The sequence below is a fragment of the Manis javanica genome, chromosome 5 (assembly GCF_040802235.1).
Source record: "Manis javanica isolate MJ-LG chromosome 5, MJ_LKY, whole genome shotgun sequence".
In the NCBI taxonomy this organism is placed as follows: Eukaryota; Metazoa; Chordata; class Mammalia; order Pholidota; family Manidae; genus Manis; species Manis javanica.
In genome coordinates, this window is record NC_133160.1 from 173,077,346 (window position 1) to 173,095,487 (window position 18,142).

General features: G+C 48.9%; 1 protein-coding gene across 5 annotated transcripts in view; it reads left to right on the forward strand.

The window, feature by feature from the left end:
- The window catches only part of AFAP1 (actin filament associated protein 1), a 149,758-nt gene that overhangs the window by 69,428 nt on the left and 62,188 nt on the right, over positions 1-18,142 (forward strand). For 4 of the 5 annotated variants that reach the window (XM_073238022.1, XM_073238023.1, XM_073238024.1 and 1 more), the window contains 2 exons: positions 4,773-4,881; positions 15,600-15,811. In XM_073238022.1, the coding sequence (XP_073094123.1) occupies positions 4,773-4,881; positions 15,600-15,811 (321 nt within the window). Of the gene's footprint in view, positions 1-4,772; positions 4,882-13,617; positions 15,001-15,599; positions 15,812-18,142 lie in introns of those variants that run through there. The other variant, XM_073238026.1, reaches the window with a different exon arrangement.

Below are 18,142 nucleotides of genomic sequence, written 5' to 3' on the forward strand. Positions count from 1 at the left end.
TTTGCCACAAGATTACTTACTCAATATTCTTGATGTTAGTTAGGATTGAAGCCATTTTTGCAGTTCAGACTGCAAAGTTTTGTCACCCATTGAAGATGACTTCACTGCTGTCCTTGGCCTCCCTCACAGCGCAGACCTTCCTGAAGGCGACCTGCAGCACAGCAAGTTTCCGCCATGGCAGGAACGCCGTGCAGTGCTTCTGAAATATTCACGCTAGTTAGGAAAGAGTTTTGCTGAAACGTGATGAACTAGAACGTGAACGTTGATTTTTCTCCTTTCAGATTACAGTTGACGTTTGAACAACAGATTTGAACTGACAGGTCCACTTGTGCATGGAGTTTTTTCAATAAATGCATTGGAAATTTTTTTGAGATTTGGGACATTTGAAAACAACTTTTTTCTGTAGTTTAATTTATTATAAGAGTACAGTACATAATACATGTAACATACAAGATATTTGTTAGTTGACTGTTTATGTTATCAGTAAGGCTTCTGGCCCACAGGAGGCTCTTAGTAGTTAAGTTTGGGGAGTCAAAAATTATACGCGGATTTTTTATTGCACAGAGGCTCAGCGCCTCTAACCCCCACATTGTTCAAGGGTCAAAACTGTGTCATTTTTGGCTGTTATTCTTAACAGATTTTAATCACTATAACCGGAAAAATAGGATCTGGATACACCACCGTGTATATGTAGTTAGAGTCAGAAAGTGATTCCAAATTCTGGGCTGATTTTTTTTTAGTTCTCATAGTTTATTGGTGTTTCTAGTGCAAAGGACTAAATGATAAATTGAGGCAGGAGAAGTAGCTGGTGGGGAGCAGCAGAGATGAAGTGCCAGTTTGTGGTGGTGGAGGGCTGGTAGCAGTGCTGAGCATGACGTGAGGTACAGGGGGTGCAGCTCCAGCTGTGCTGTGTGCCGTGAAGCAGCAGGTGGGGCCCAGCAGCCTCCGTGGGTGGGCTGTCCTGCTTGGCTCCCTGCAGCAGTAGGTGATGAGGGGTGCGTCGTGACACAGAAATGCCATCCTTGCTGTTTGGTGGGTCCCAGGTCAGCAGGCAGTGCCAACTGTGGTGGACTTTTGGCCTCTCCACTGACCAGCTCTGAGTGTGTGCAACCCTGGCTAAGGCCTTTCATCTCTGGATCCTCGGTTTCCTCCTTTGTAAAGTCATAGTTGAAATACCAACATCTCAGTGTTATTTTCTGAACAAGAGAAAATGCATGTGAAGTATCCCAGGACAATGTCTGTCACATGGTAGACAATAAGTAAATGATGGTTATTACGTCATTAAAGTAACAGTAATAACAATAATATAATTACATTTATGCCATGCTGTTTTATAAACATAATATTTATTACGACTAATGGAAAAAGAATTTTCTGGGAGGCTTTCTTTTAGTAGCAAAGGCAAATACTAATGGGCTTTTCTTTCCAAAAAGATGGTAACTAAATTGTGGCCAATACTGTGAGCCAAGCAAGCCGATAAATTATATTCCCATCCAGCTGTAAGTGCTGGTTTTCTCTAGTAAGAGATCTTAAAGGAGAAGTGTACAAATTCTTAAGGCAGATAAGACTTCCTAAACCAAGAAGTAACTTTCACTTCAGTATTAATTTGAGGGAGAAATACTTGGGCGAATTTAAGTTATTTAGTAACTGGAACTGTGCCATTTCTTTTACGTCTAGAGCACAGCAGAGGCAAAGACCATCATTCTTAGAGGAAAACAGTTTCTCATATTTCTTTTAAGTATTTAGAGCGCTGAGGTGGTTTGAGTTCAGTCACTTATTTTACTGGCCAGTGTCCCAGCCCAGGAAATGCTGGTGACGGACAAAACACAGTGTTTGAGCTTTGGCAGACTGGGTCCCGTGGCGTTGAGACAGAGTTCCGCCAGAGTGATGCCTGCTGGCGCAGGGCGTCCACGTTAGAGGGCACATCTGAAGCAGCTCCCCTGGCTGGAGATTGCGGTGTCATTCACCCTTTGGTGAGGACCTGGGGTCAGGCCTCACTAGAATTTTGAAATAGATAAAGTTGGCTTTATGGCCTGATGACCTGCCACCTTATGAGAATATTGGAATTGAATCTCAGGGCTGGGATGGATATCAGAGGTGATCGTGACCAGTCGCCCTCATTTGCAAGGGTGGAGACTGGGACTCGGGGTCCGGGGAAGGTTCATTGACCAAGGAAGACCCTGGACCCGGATGCGGTGCGTGACAGGTACTCAAGTGCCCAGCGTCCCTCTCTGCTCTTGTCCTCATCTGCCCTGGATTTGGAAAATTCCTGTTAGTGGTGATTTCAGTGAATTCTTACCTATTGGGGAGGATCTGAAAGATGTTTTCCCTCTGGAAGTGATAGATAACAGTTCAAGTCCCTCTTTTAGCCTCTCTCCCACTTGCCCTTTAACAAAGCATAATATTCTCCTAAGTGTCTGAAACCCCTGCGGCAGAATTTCAGAGGTAAACAGGATCTGGGAGCGGAGTGCAGACCCTTCTTGGAGAGAGGGTGCTCCTCTAGAAGTATTAGTTTTTGAGGGGTATTACTTCAAAGCAAAAATAGTTTAATTTTTTCTGATTTTAACAAATGATAAATACTGTGTAGACAATCTAAGCCCTACCAATATGCATAAAAAAAGAGACAGCCGTTTGTTAACATTTTGATAAATGGCCTTCTTCCCTTGTGTGCAGGCATAAATACGATCATATTAAAAGGGCTCATAGGATACTTGTTTTCTTTCGTGTCACAGTATCTAGTAGAGACTTTTCAAGCAAATGACTGTGGCACATGCTACCCTTTTTTAGTGCCTGCATGTGGACCTGTCAGTATCTCTCAGCTTCTTAGTGAACATCGAGGTGGTTTTGGGGCTGTGCTGAACAAACTTTTATTGACCATCCTTATACATTTTTGCTCATCTGAACAACTGATCTGGGAAGTATTTCTAGAAGTGGAATTATTGGATGTAAGTGCATACCCATAGAAGGGTTGTGCCAATACATGACCGTCAGTAGGGCCTGAGAGTCCCTGTTGAGATACCCTGTCAGCTGGGAGTGTGCGCTCTGCTCCTCACACACCTCATGATTATGTGTGGCACGGGGAGAGGTGGCTGGGCTATTTCATAAATGTTTGATTCAACTATTTGTAATGCTTTCCCTGGATATGAATAGTTTGACTGTTTCAGAATACTGAAAGGAAGTTGAAATACCCTCTGTTTTGTGAAGAAAGACATTCAGTGAATCAAATAGCTCTTTTCCAAAAGCAACACGCAGAGGTTTTACCCTGGGCATGGCCTCCTGTTCGGACCTTGCCTGGGGCTGGGGGTGGTGTGTGGGGTCCCCCCGGGGTAAGAGCTGCTCTTCAGGGGCTCATGGAGGACCTGGATGCAGTCCCGTGTAAGACCATGGAGTGCTGGTGGTCCGGGGCAGCCTCACATGAAGGGGACACAAGGGAATTGGGAACACGGATGGGTGGCAGAGAGAAAACTGCCTTCCCGTGTATGAGGAATACGTGCAGTTAATGGTGATTAAACAACCTTCCTTCATGGGGCCGGAGGAAGGAGTAGGCTGGACGCACAGCGGGCCATCAGTCATTCACAAAGGGCTTCTTGATTCAGAGCTGAGTTATGTGGAAAGGGGTGGGGTTCACATTCTCAAGAGTTTACATATATATGAAAAAAGCCCTGTGATTTCTTTGGAACATTGTTCTACTTGGAAATTTAACCTGATAGATCTGCAGTTTGGGGCCTCTGTTCTGTTCCATTCTCAGTGACATATTTCTAGTTTGTTTATGGAGTATATGTAGTGTGAACTAGCTAGAAAAAGGAAAGTGAGAGAGGAGGAATATAAAAAAGGTCTTTAGTGGACAGACCTGGTGTCATTTTCTAGTGTCTGATTTTGAGAAGGCTCTTCGGACACTGAGCCCCACTTTCGGCATCTGTGGAACATCAGGTTATGTAGTATCTTCCCTGAAGGACCCTGAGCGGATCACCAGATGCAGCCTGTGACCAACGCAGAGGCACCTAGTCCTATGCCAGGCGAATAGCAGGTGTTGGGCAAATGTTGGCTTTCCTTCCCTTTGTCCCCTTCCGTTGGCAGGAGGACGGGTGAGTGAGGTACTGGCCAGCTGCATGTGGTCTCAGGAAGAGAACTTGGCCCACGTTCCAGTGTCCAGAACATGTGAGGGAAGAAGGGCCTTCAGTGGGACTTGAAGGGTGGGCAGAGCTCGGACAGTGCTGAGCTGCCAGCTCTGCGTGCTCCAAAGTTACAGTTCCAGCACCCAAATGCCTCGCCCCAGAGGCTGATGGGAAACTGTGATGCGACTCCTTCACCAGAGGAGTCACTTTTACTGAGCGGCTGGCGGCTGATTTTCTTTCACTTATGTATTCTCACATTTCTCTGGCACACATGCGGAGTGTGGTGACATTGTGGGCAAACTGCATCCCTTTACCCAGCCGCTGATTAGCTGGTGTTACTGGGGGGCACCGGAGAGCAGAGGGCAGGGGTGCAGGCTGGCTGGGAGGACAAGTTAGCCTGGCCGAGGCCTGTGTGCAGGGTGCTGACTGTGGGGCCTCAGGATGCATGGCACTACGTGGCCAGGGCCAGGCTGCAGGGACTGGGGCCCTAGTGGCCATCTAGTGGGGAACTGAGCTCCCATGCCTCTTCTTAGGACGCTATTTTTTTTGCCGTGGCCTGTGCGAAGGAAAGTGGAAAATGCCAGCCAGCACCTGTTAGGTGGAATGCCCAGCTTCTTTGGTTCTGCTAATGTTTATGCCGTCTGCCTTCTTCCTCAGCCACCCGACAGTGGACCACCGCCGCTGCCCACGTCCTCCCTCCCCGAAGGCTACTACGAGGAAGCCGTGCCCTTGAGCCCCGGGAAGGCTCCAGAATACATTACATCAAGTGAGTGTGGCATCTGCCTGGCAAAGCTGGTCCCGTGGTTTGGGGGACTGTGGTATGAAGGGTAGCAGGGGGTGCACACAGCACCAGGGGAGGCGGACAGAAGCACCTCTTGATCCCAAGAGGTGAATCCAGGAAGGGATTTGAAAAGCCGAAGCGCGCACGAGATGCCCTCGCTAATTCAGATCATCTCCCCTGCGGCTCCCGATTAGCGGAGGCTCACTGCGGCGGAAACAGGCATCTGAACAATACGTGTTCCCCTGGCAGATTGGGGACATGGTCGTTTGGAAACAGACGGCCTTCTGTGGCATGTTTGTGGGTGCAGGCCCTCGACTTTGACCAGCGCGTGTCCCTCCCAGGCTGAATTCATTGTGCCCTGTGAGCATAGTGTCTCCCAGGCTACAGTGATTAGGCACAAAACAAATAGTCACCTGAGCCACAGGCTTTTCTTTTTTTTTTTATCTTTCGTTTATGCAGGTTTCCCAGAAGAGTCTTGCCTAAATTAGAGTTGTCATGGTGTGACTCTAGAGAGCTAGCTGCCTGGCAGCCCTCAGAAGCACTTCTTTATCTGTACAGCTTTCAAATTCACATGAAGAAAGATGCCCTGACATTGGAAACCTCTTCATAACTTTCTCTGGAATTTTATTTCTGGATCATTGGCTGTATTTCTGTCAGGCAGTGAGCTGTTGTCTCATCATGAAGTGGAGTAGAGTACCTGAATATATGCAGACTTAGGGAATCTTGCTTTTCTTATGAAAGATAAAATGAGGGAGGCAAAGAGTCTTTGTGCATTAGAGTCACAAGGCTGCCAGCACATGGTCTGTGCTACCTCAGAGCGTGTTATCCTGCCTCATCTGTTCTCTCATGGACACGTGCTCCATCATCCGTGTTCCCCGAGGTCTCTGCTCCACGGAGACTGAGTCTTCTGATCTTTTTCCTCCCTGGCAATGGACAGGCAGAGCCATTTCAGCAAAGCACACTCTAAGTTGACGATTACAGGAAGTGCTCCCTGACCTGTCCCCCTGCCCAGGATGTTTTCAGAATGTTAGAGGCACATACAGAACCCAGGCCAGCTGGACCGTAATCCCGTCGAGGGCAAGGGCCCTCTTCCAGCTCCCTGATGCCTGTCTTCGCAGCTTCCTGGAAGTGCTGACAGCCTCAGCCCAGGAGCAGTGCATGTTTGTTCCATTCTGAATGAGAAAAGGGACAGTTCTGAAGAGGAGGTTAGGAAGTACCAGGTTTTGAGATTTACAACTTGCATATTTTGATTTCTTTTCACTTAAGAACTATTTAGGAAAATGCATTCTGGTAATTTCTAAGTGTCCACAATTTCAGAAATTATTAGATACATTAGAAAACACAAAGAACTAAATGGCTTGATGGAATTCAAAGCTGCATTGGTCTCCTTTCTCTCTAGCAGCAGGGAGTGAAAAAAAGACTTGGGTTTAATAAGGGTATTTCCAGCATTCGGAGCATTAAGTTCCAGCCTGCCGCCACCTCCCCTTCCCCTCCCTCCAACATACTTTCAGGGCTGGAAACCGATAGTAATTGTGTTTGACTCTGGGGGGCCTTAGGTGCTTTCCAGTGCGAGCCCCACGTAGCTGATGCGTCACGTCCTGTTCTTCAGAGAAGGCACTCCTCACTTGCTGACTGGTGGGCGACTTTTGTTGAACTAATTCTGAAGAACAGTGGAGGGACCCACACTCGCCCGTGGCATCAGCAGTGGCAGCTTCTTTAATTGACTGTCTGGTTGGACAGCCGAAGGCTGAGCGCCACCCCTTCCCTTGAGGATCAGGCCAGGCTTAGGCTGTCTGCAGCCACCTGGGGACTTTTTGACAGCTCAGCCCTGTATCGGGTACGGTTTCATCGGAGAAGCAGAACCGTTATGAGTGTCGTGGAGTGAGGGGCCTGTTACAGCAGCGAGGCCTCATGCAGCAGTGGGGGCCAGTGAGGAAGCCTGTAGAGCAGGCTGGCTCTGGGGAAGAGCAGGTGGATGGGGCCTGGGCAAGGAGGACGGGCTGGAGCCCACTTCTGTCCCGCCTTCCTCTAAACCTGGTGACATGGACCGTCAGCAGGGAGGCCGGACCACGCCCCCGCGGAGCTGCCTACACCCAGCCCAGGACTCAGCGTTGACAAGGGAGATGCCCCAGCTGGAGCCGGAGACACTGAGGGCCCCGTGGCTGCCCCAGGCTGCAAGGAGGCCAGCGACGTGTGTGAGCCGCAGCCGTGCCCAGCGCGCAACCCCAGCCTGCAGAGTGTGCTGGCAGCTACTTGCCTTCCGCCTTCCGGATTGCTCACAACTCCCTCTGGTGGCCACCCAGAGTCATCCAGGAAAGGGGATCTGGGGAGATGTCATTCCAGCCTTGCTAAGTTGATGCAGTATAAAAACCACCATCGTTTATCTTGTTTCAATTTGGCATCCATGCACACCTCTTTTAACTACATCCAATTTCCAAATAAAGACAAAGGCAGAGTCACGGTTCAGCAGAACAGGATTCAACCATCACCCATATGATGGAAAACCCCCTAGCTCCCCCAGAGGATGCAAAGTCCCTTTTCCATTCAGGGTGACATCCATTTTCTTCTAGCTGAGGAATAAGAATTGAGATCCAAGGCCGACTGTTAGCACTGCTGATGTCGGACACAGGGGGGGAGAGGCATTCGCTTATACACAGACAAATGCTTCCGTTTCAAAGTCAGGAATGAAGATTCCCACCTGGTTTAGTCCTTTCAGGGCGGCCTGCGGCCCTGACCAGTGGGTGTGACTTCCTTCATGTGCCCTTTGCCTTCAGCAAGCACCTGGGTTGTTCGTCTGATAAGATGGCTCATTTTTCCTTCCTCAAAGTCTGGGCCTTTGGCAGGACTGCCTGCGTGGGATGGTTGTGATTTTCCACTGACTCTACTCACAGGGCAGGGGGTACCAAGGGACAATGAGGGGTCCCCTACATGCTCCTCCTCCTCCCTAGGTGGTCAGACCAGTCACCCCTTCTTTGCCTGTTGTCCCCACTTCCAGGTTAATGGAGCAAGTGCTATATCCTTTGGAGGGAATATTCTGTCCTTAGAAACTAAGATCTGAGGGCTAGCAGAGCCAGAATTTCAGGGAGGGAGGCAGTAGTGAGGGGAACCTCTACCATTCTCATCCCTGGGTTCCCAGGCCTGTGAATCCTGGCTCTGGGAGAAGCAGCCGACTGGGGCAGGGCACATGTGCTAGAAGATATTCTAGAAGACAGCAGCCCCTGGTGCCAGGTGGGACCAGTCTAGCTGGTCATGAAACTGAATGTCAACAGGGACATTCTGCAGGTCTGTTGTGTCAGCTGTTTTAGGGTGATGGGGACGTGGCAAGACCAGTGAATTTTATGAGCACGAACCCATAGCTATAAACTTCATTTACTGTACATTGAATTCTGTGGTTGGAAGCAGTGCTGTGTGGGGTCCGTGATGGTGACTAGGGTGTTCCAGAGACCATGGGCACTGCTTTTGACAGCATTGTGCACAGGAAGGCAAGTGCACTTTAATTTTGTCCCAGTCAGAGTAAACCGCCCCTTCTAAGCTGGAAGGGGTCCAGTGACAACCCGCTGCTTGTGGCTGGTTGTGACCCCAGGGAGCAGCATTCTGCACAGGCAGGACACTCAGAAGTGCCAGGGTCAGATTAATCCTCATGAGTGGCAGTCCGTGTGGTTGAGTCTCATGTGTGACCTCCACTCTGGCCACCCTGGCCACTTGTGCATGCGTCCATGCAGACAGAAAGTTTGGGAAAGGGGTTTACCAATGCCTGTGTAACGGGTCATGTTATTTACTTGGTGACAAAGACCTTCCACTGAGGTTGCTCTTTGCTAAGCATTCGCCTGGTCTGTTCACAGACTTCTCTGCAGACCCCCTCGCTACTAGTTCCTCTAAAGTCTTGACCGTCCACACAAAGCGTCAGGCTGTGCTCATGCGTCACTGTTGAGAGGAGGAGGCCGTGCAGCAGGAGGGCCTCGGGCCTCTGTGCTGCTAGGTCATGCACCTTGCTCCCGTGTCTGGGCCTGATGGGGCTTCTAGAGAGGCGGACCTGACAGTCGGGCGCTTCTTGATGGGTCAGGGAACCCAGAGTCTGTGTTCGGTGGCCGAGGTTGCATTACGACTTGGTGCCCGGGACCAAGCATTCAGCCTCCACTAGCACACTAGGTCGTCAGTGAGCCAGAAGCAGTTTCTCAACAGTGAACGGATTGTCTTCAGAGGTCTGCATAGCTGGGCGCTGAGATCCTGAAGGCCGGCCTGAGCTCACCTACAGGAGCCTGCTGACGGCTTCCACTACCGATTTCTGTAACAGGGTTTGATTGGAGAAGCAGAAGTGCTATGAGGTGGGACAGAAGATTCAGTGTTGGTCCAGACCTCACGCAAGTGTGGGGGCCGCTGTGGAAGTCAGTGGAAGGCTATTTCCTGTGCATCTGGTCAGAACACCAGTCTGGAAGAAAAGTTGGAATTGAACGAGGATGCGCTGCAATCTGCAAGGACAAACTGCAGCCCATCTGTCTTTCACCCCTTCCAAACTGGGTGACGCAGGTGACCCACGGAAGGTACCAGGGCTCCTGGCTATGGAGTCATGTGTGCGCCTGGCTGGGAGGTGAGCCGTCAAAGTAGAAGGCCCTGCAGCAGATGAGGGGCGTCCAGTCACAGCCCCAGACGAACAGAGTGGGTGACAGATCCTCTGGGACAGGCCCAGCGGCCCTCACTGACCTTCCGCGTGTATTGGCTGCCGGTCCCTTTCTGCTGTCCAGTCGCTCACCAAGTCCCCCTGTGGCAGCCCTAAGCCAGACCAGTCCTGGCAAACGTGCTCCAGCTTGGCTCAGCTGACAGCGACAGCCCTGCCGACCCTGCGGGCCTTCGGGCTTCAGATTTACATTCCATTTTATTTTCGGTTTCCTAGTTCCCCTCCTTGTACTCCTCTCCCTCCTCAAGGGCAGTTGGCTGAAATGCCATTTTTTATTTTATGGTGTATGGGTATATGCTTGAAATATGCAATTTTATATAGTTCAAGTAATGGTTCTTTGGCTCCACCAGGACTGCGCGGTGATGGCAGCTCCTGCCCGTAAGACCAGTGTCTGTGTGGAAGAGCATCTCCTGACCAGCAACACCCCCTGAGCACAAAGACCCACTCAGCTCTCTTGCTGACGCTGGTTGGCCTCCTCGTCCTGCACCAAGTGTAGACATCTGCACGGGACGTGCGGGGCTGGTGGTTCCTAATCACGCCCTCTCTGGCTTTGCCCCAAATACAGCCCTCCATCCCTCTCCCTGGGAGCTCCTGTACCACTCACTCAAGGTCCAGAGGTCATCGGTGGTCCACCCCCAATCCCACTCTGGGTCTTTCTTCATTGTTCACAAAGGCCTCGTTATCGCCAAACATCATCCAAGCCCCAGCCCCAGAGAGTGACTCCTTGAAGTACGCTCAGAGCCGCCGGGAGGTGCGCGGAACGAGCGCAGCACGAGAGGTTCTGCTCCCTGCTGGGGTGCTGCCCAAGACGCTTCCCCAGAGGCGACTCCCTCTAGGCCATGCTGTCGCTCCTGACCGCTCTTGGTTTCCTGCTAAGTTGGCTGGTGTTCCTCCAAAAATGCATCTGTCAGTCCTGCTCTCTCTGAAGAAGGTGGGACAGTGAACTTCCTGTCTTTTTCAGCTGTGGACCTCAACCCATTCCTCCAGGGTGACAGGGGCTCCCAGGGGCCCCGCCACTCACCAGGGGCCCTGCTGCTATCAGGGATGTGGCCTTGGATGAGTTACTTGGTCTTTCAGCATCATTCTTACTCTCCTTATAAGGAGACTGTAGTCCCCTTTATCCATGGGAGACACATTCCAAGTCCCCCAGCAGATGCCTGAAACCGCAGATAGTACTGAACCTTATACATACTGTTTTCTCCTATACATATACACCTATAATGGAGTTTAATGTGTAAATTAGGCATAGTGAGAGATTAACAACTATAACTGATAATAAAATAGGACAGTGTTAACCACATGCTGTGATATAGGTTAGGTGAGTGTGGTCTCTCTCTCTTCCCCTCTCTCTCTCACTGTGCTGCACGCATGCTTCTTGTGATGATGTGAGATGATAAAATGCCCCTTGATGAGCTGACGTGAGTGGTGACGCAGGCGTGTGACATAGTATTAGGCTGCTGGTGACCTTCTGATAATGTGTCAGGGAGGATCATCTGTGTCCAGTCCACCATTGACTGTGGGTAACTGAGACTGCGTATAAGGGCCCTGTACTGCTCTGGGCCCGTCCGTGGGTGGGTGGCCAAGAGGACCCATGAGATAGAGATGCAAATGCCCTTTGTAAACGTGAAGTGACCTCATCTTTTCAGGCATCGTCAATGGCACCTAGCAGAGAAATAGAAGTATGAAAAATACTGCCTGACACATCGTGAGTGCTCAATAAATATTTGTTGACTGAACTAAATTAAAAGTAGTTCCCATTTTTAGCTAATTTATTCATTAGTACTTCTCATTTGTTCGTGAAATGTTTACTGAATTTGATGTTCTAAGAAATGTGCTAAGCATTGAAGGATTTGTGATACTTCAAGCTATTGTCAGCATGATCTTTCTGAGATAAAAAATCTGATGTTGTCCATTGCCCATCGGAGATCTTGCCATTTGCATCAGGTCACAGAGCTGTGCATGGTCTCCCAGAGCCCAGCTGCCTCCTGTCTTTTCAGTGTCTTATTCCACCACTGCCCTTCACATACCCTACATACTAACTGTGCTAAACTTTAAAAAAACACTTTCATTCTAAAAGACAATATATTTACCCAAAAGTGCATATAATATGAATATACACTTAGTGACTTACAACACAAAACATCTGTGAAACCACCACCAGGTCAAGAATAGACTCAGCCCTGGAAGCCCCCTGTCCCTTCCCTGTAACAACCCCCTTCCCACAAAAGTAACTGCCAGCTTGTTTCTGTTGCATACTTGTAAATATTATTGAAAAATGAAAAGATCTACTTTGGTTTTTTTGGGGGTTTTTAATTCATTTTTATTTTGGTATCATTAATGTGCAGTTACATGAGCAACATTATGGTTACTAGAATCCCCCCATTATCAAGTCCCCCCCACATACCCCATTACAGACACTGTCCATCAGCCTAGTAGGATGCTGTGGAATCACTACTCTTCTCTGTGTTATACTGCCTTCCCTGTGCCCCCCACCCCCTACATTATGTGTACTAATCATAATGCCCCTTATTCCCCTTCTCCCTCCCTTCCCACCCATCCTTCCCAGTCCCTTTCCCTTTGGTAACTGTTTGTCCAATCTTGGGTTCTGTGAATCTTGCATTGCTCTGATGATTTTGTTCCTTCAGTTTTTGCTTTGTTCTTATGCTCCACAGATGAGTGAAATCACTTGGTACTTGTCTTTCTCCGCCTGGCTTATTTCACTGAGCATAATACCCTCTAGCTCCATCCATGTTGTTGCAAATAGTAGGATCTATTTTCTTCTTATGGCTGAATAATATTCCATTGTGTATATGTACCACATCTTCTTTATCCATTCATCTACTGATGGACACTTAGGTTGCTTCCATTTCTTGGCTATTGTAAATAGTGCTGCGATAAACATAGGGGTGCATCTGTCTTTTTCAAACTGGGTTCCTGTTCTTAGAGTAAATTCCTAGGAGTGGAATTCCTGGGTCAAATGGTATTTCTATTTTAAATTTTTTGAGGAACCTCCATACTGCTTTCCACAATGGTTGAACTAATTTATATTCCCACCAGCAGTGTAGGAGGGTTCCCCTTTCTCCACATTGTCGCCAACATTTGTTGTTGTTTGTCTTTTTGATGTTGGCCATCCTAACTGGTGTGAGGTGAAATCTCATTGTGGTTTTAATTTGCATTGCTCTGATGATTAAGGATGTGGAGCATCTTTTCATGTGTCTGTTGGCCATCTGAATTTCTTTGGAGAACTGTCTGTTCAGCTCCTCTGCCCATTTTTTAATTGGATTATTTGCTTTTTGTTTGTTGAGGTGTGTGAGCGCTTTATATATTTTGGATGTCAACCCCTTATCGGATATGTCATTTATGAATATATTCTCCCATAGTGTAGGATGTCTTTTTGTTCTATTGATGGTGTCCTTTGCTGTACAGAGCTTTTTAGTTTGATATCGTCCCACTTGTTCATTTTTGCCTTTGTTTCCCTTGCCTGGGGAGATATGTTCATGAAGAAGTTGCTCATGTTTATGTCCATGAGATTTTTGCCTATGTTTTTTTCTAAAAGTTTTATGGTTGTATGACTTACATTCAGGTCTTTGATCCATTTTGAGTTTACTTTTGATCTATTCTGTTTTTAAGAAGTTTGACATTTTCCGGTGCTTTTGCTTATTGTGTTCCTCCTTTTAGACTTTTCTGTCTCGTTGACAATGACTCATAACAGATTCAGATCAAAAATTTCCCCTTTGGTCTTCTCTGCATCCCACACAAATTGCACTCCACTGTCCACAACTCAGCTGCCCAGCCTGGTCTTCCGCAGCGATGGCAGTGCACCCTGCCTGTGCTCTCCCGGGTTTCAGCCACTCAGCACAGGACCACTGAGCACTTGGAATGCGGTCATGCAACTGAGGAGCTGACATTTAATTTCATTTAATTAGAATTAAGATTTGAAGAGCCACTGTGGCTACGTGTAACCAGAGGTGTGGTGCATGCAGCTAGTGTGCAGGGGAGGTTGTGAGCCCATGAGGGGAGCCTGCTCGGGGTGGAGGGGTTTCCTGGAGGGGCTTCTGCGCCGCAGCACAGTGGGGAGTCTTCACGGCCGCTCACTGCCCGCAGTGTCCTGTGACCAGGGCCCTTAGCACGTCCCGCTTCCCGCTCCTCACGGTCCTCTCAGCGAACCTCTGCATCTCTCTCTGCATCCCCACAGGGCCTCTGGCCGGTCCAGCTCAGCCCACTCTCCACGCTGCTGCAATAGCTCTCTCGCCTTCACCTTGGTTCCTTGCTTCAGATCCTTCCCTGACCCCATCATCATGACCGAGACAGCGACCTAGACTTCTGGTCCATGTATCTCCTATCTGGGCAGTGGTTCTCTGCCAGGAGGTCAAAACACAAGCCTGACTACTGATCACTGGTTTCCAGTGGGTAAAAAGCATGAATCTCATTCTGCATAAGGTCTGCCATTTCAGCCACTTCTGCCCAAACTGTGCAACCAGTTGCTTTAGCCTTAGTTTCTCCTTATCTGTCATCCATTTGTTATGTAGGTGTTCATTCCTCAAATATGTTTGCAAAGTGAATGTATTCCAGATGTGTCTGGGGGTGGAAGGGAGGCAGCAGTGAATCAGACACTGAGTCAAGGAGCTTATCTCTCAGCCAGGCTGAAATTAATAAAGTTCCTGACAGTCCCTAGTAGCCATTAAACACTTGTAACATGCCATCCATCCTTCTGAGGGCTTGGCTGGTACAGTGTACATTCATCTAGCAGGTCTCCTGCCTACAGATGGTCGTTACTTGTCCTGTGCCAGGACTTGGTTGCCTGCTGGCTGATCACGTCCAGGAATGAGTCCTCTTTCCCCGCAGTGGGCCTACAGCCTGACAGCCAGGCAGCAGCGACCATAGAGCAGGACAGGTTTTGTGCTGGGCTGGGTGGAAGCAGAGAGGAACAGCTCTCCCCGTGTCCTAGTCTGCGTGGGCCACCAGAATGAAGCCTTGAGGACTAGCCAGCAGAACAGTTGACAGTTACTCTCCCAGCCCTGGAGGCTGGAAGTCCCAGGTCAGGACTCCGGCATGGGCAGGCCTGGGGAGGCCCTCTCCCGTGCTGATGGACAGCCACTTTCTTGCTGGTCCTCACATGGCAGACCTCTCTCTTCCTCTTCTTCGAAGGCCACCAATCCTGTCAGACTGGGGCCCCACTCCGATGACCTCATTTAACTGTGATCACCTCCTAAAAGTCCTGTCTCCAAATACAGTCACACTGGGGTTCAAGCTTCAGCACATGGATTTGATGGACTCCTGCAGTGCATAGCAGCCGGCTTATGGTAATTCTGGAGGTTCCAGTCAGTTAAATGCTCGGAGATGGTTGCATGCATCCAGGCAAGGGCAGGAGATCCTGTGAGATGAACAAGACGCCTCCCAATGAGAGCGGCATATGCAGACACCCAGAGGTCAGAGACAATGTCATCCGTTTAGGAATCTAAAAATGATCTGGTGTTGAAGTGCTCATGTGTCCCAGGATGAGAAGTTCGGTGCAAATGTCTGTGAAAGGCCCAAGGATGACCTGAAGGAAGGGGTGGCCTTGGGTGTGAACTTGAGCATGAGGAAGGGTCTGTGTGTGTGGTGATGTCAGCGGGAAGGACGTGCCTACTGAAAGAATGTTAGCGCAGAGGTGTGCGCATGGGGGCCCGGGCCCTGCGTGAGCACTTTCCTTGGCAGAAAGCAGGGCCGAAGAGGGCTGATGTGCGCCTGGCAGGCGCTTGGCGAGGGTTCAACAACATAGGGTCTGCGGAGGGCCGGCCCGTGCTCAACAGTCTAGAAATGGCTTTATAAATTCGGGATTCTTAGTCATTTCAGTTCAAAGCTTTTCCTTGGGTTTCCCTGCCAGTCTTAGTTTTCCCCTATTTTTACTAATCGTTGCTTCCCCCACACACTAAATGCAGAAGCCCCTTCCTTATATGAACATAACAACTGCTCTGGACCCATAGGTGGGCTTCAAGGTAAGATGTCCACAACCAAGTCCTTTACCTTTCATTCTTTATTTTGACAGATTATGACTCGGACGCGATGAGCAGCTCCTATGAATCCTATGATGAAGAGGAGGAGGATGGAAAGGGGAAGAAAACACGGCACCAGTGGCCCTCTGAAGAGGCCTCCATGGACCTGGTGAAGGACGCCAAGATCTGCGCCTTTCTTCTGCGGAAGAAGCGCTTCGGGCAGTGGACCAAGCTGCTCTGTGTCGTCAAAGACACCAAGCTGCTGGTAAGGCGCTGTGCCTTGGTTACTCTGGCACAGTCCAGTCTGTAAGGTCCTGGTGACCATCCAATTGGATGGGATTTATGCCCGGGCAATGTTGATGCTGGCGCAGGGGGAAGGGAGGCACAGACTTCAGCGCCCATGGTGAGCTCCTGGCCATCAGCAGGCACCAGCTGAGGTCACCATGTCCTTCATGCCGCTGGTTTCGCAGCTCCCCCAAGCAGCCAGCGGGCGCAGTCACTCCCATCTGCCCAGTGTCTGCGGGTTGTGTCAGTGGAAACGCAGTTCTTGAACTTGCCAGAAGTTGTACGATGGATTTTCTCATTTGTAGTGAGTCAGTGAATTCTTCCAAGCCAGGTCATGCAAGTGGGCTGGTAGGCCGGGCAGTTTCGGGGGAGAGTGCCTGGGAAAGGAGACTCTTTTGGAAAGCTAAAGCGGATTTTTTTTTTTTTAATCTGCAAGGCAGAAAGGAAGTAGAGTAAGTGACAGAGAAGCGCAGACCCTTCGCTGTGAGTGCTGCTCCGAAAGGGGCTCTGTCAGGGAGGCGAGAGCCTCTGAGAATGGAGAGCTGCCCCCGTCCCCTCCCCCTTCCTCCCGCACACTTCATGCAGAGACTATGCTGGGTGATCGCAGCTGTGAATTTCAGAGTATATTTTTGCATTTGCTTTTTCTTTCGAATTAACATTGGGGGAAATATCACTCAAAATTACATCACTGAAACAAAGCACATGAGAATTTATGGTTCTGTACATCGTGCTTTAATGGAGCAGATGGCCTTTTGTTTTGTAGTTTCCTCTGTGAATTATGGGAGTTTTATCTTACTAGATTCTTAGGACATTGTATATTTTTTAACTAATGGTTTTGTTCAAAAATACTTTTTGAATACATATTTTTCCCACGTGTGTGGCCTGAATCTTTTCCAAATTTGGAATATGCCAGAAATGATGCATGGGGGAATTTTAAAGTAAAGAATGAGGGAAAAAATATTAAAAAGATTAATATGATCCTTATTTACAATCTGACATAATGGCTGCAAGATGTGGGTATATTATATAAATGTTTTAAAAATATCCAGTTGACTCTCATTTAAAAGAGAGGCCTGACAGCCGAGGAGGGGAGCCTGTGGTCCATGGGGCCCCCCAGGGGTGCGGGTGCCCTCGCCCTTGGCCCACACCCCTTGCTGCCTCTTTCTCCACACCTTTTGCCTATATTTTGTCCATCTCCCACCAGACTCCCCATCTTCACAACCAAGATGAAAATTTCTTCCACTTAGAATCGTTGTAAATGTTCAAGAAGAAATTAATGTAAAACCAGATGAAAGTTTTCTTCACATTTCTTCATTTATTGTCTTCAACAAAATGCAGAATCCAAGTTAATTGCTTTTATTATGAAGCTTCTTTTTCATTCAAAAATGACCTTGGATCAAACTGCCCAAATGACCCCTGTTGATTGAAAAAAATTAGTAGTGATAAGAGCAAATGCTTTCCAAGTCGTAACAGTAGGGACAACTATAAACAGAAAACAAAAACGTCCCAACGTGCCACATTATAGCCTTTTTGTGCAGTGTCTGGAAGCTGTTCCTTCCTGTGCCCAGGGAGCCTTTCAGGGGCGCTCCCCTTAGGACTGTAGGGCGTCTTCCCTCACCGGCAGGGGGCGGAAGACTCGCCGGAGGCCACGCTCCCTTCGCAGGGGAGGCCTGTGAGGCCCAAGCACCCAGGCCCAGAGCTCCCGGGTGCTCCCCCAGGCTTTCACTGAACCGTGTTGCAGCCCAGCTTCTCCCTGAGCCCCACCCTGCCTCCTTCCCTTCCCTCCTGCGGGTGTCCACGCCGTCATAAGGATCCTGCAGGCTGCCCTCTGCTTCCCAGTCCACCTCCCTGGGGAGCCAGTCTGCAACGACCTCAGGCTGTGTCCATCAGTCCTGATGACATGCCATTTTGAGGCATTTACCCTAAGCAAGAACATGAGCTGTAACATTTCCCTTTTAACCCCTTCTGCCACATTGTTACTTTCTTTTTCACTTTTTTTTTTTTGGTACTTACTGAGAATGTGAGAAGTCTAATAAATGGTAAACATTCATAGCACTCTGAGGCTAGTTGGTTTTGGTGTATTTTTCTTCCTTTTTGACAGGGCAATCATCAGTTGATTTTTTTTAAAAAGGGGGTGTATTTCATACCTGTGCCATTCAAGAGCCAAAGGTTTGAACTGTAAAATAGGGAAGGACTCTAGAAATCATTTCTGAAAATAGGTATCTATTCATTCATTCCTTCATGAATAGATGGTTTAGAGTCAAGATGACAGGCTCTGCCATCAGGCAGCTTGGACTAGAATTTACCACTT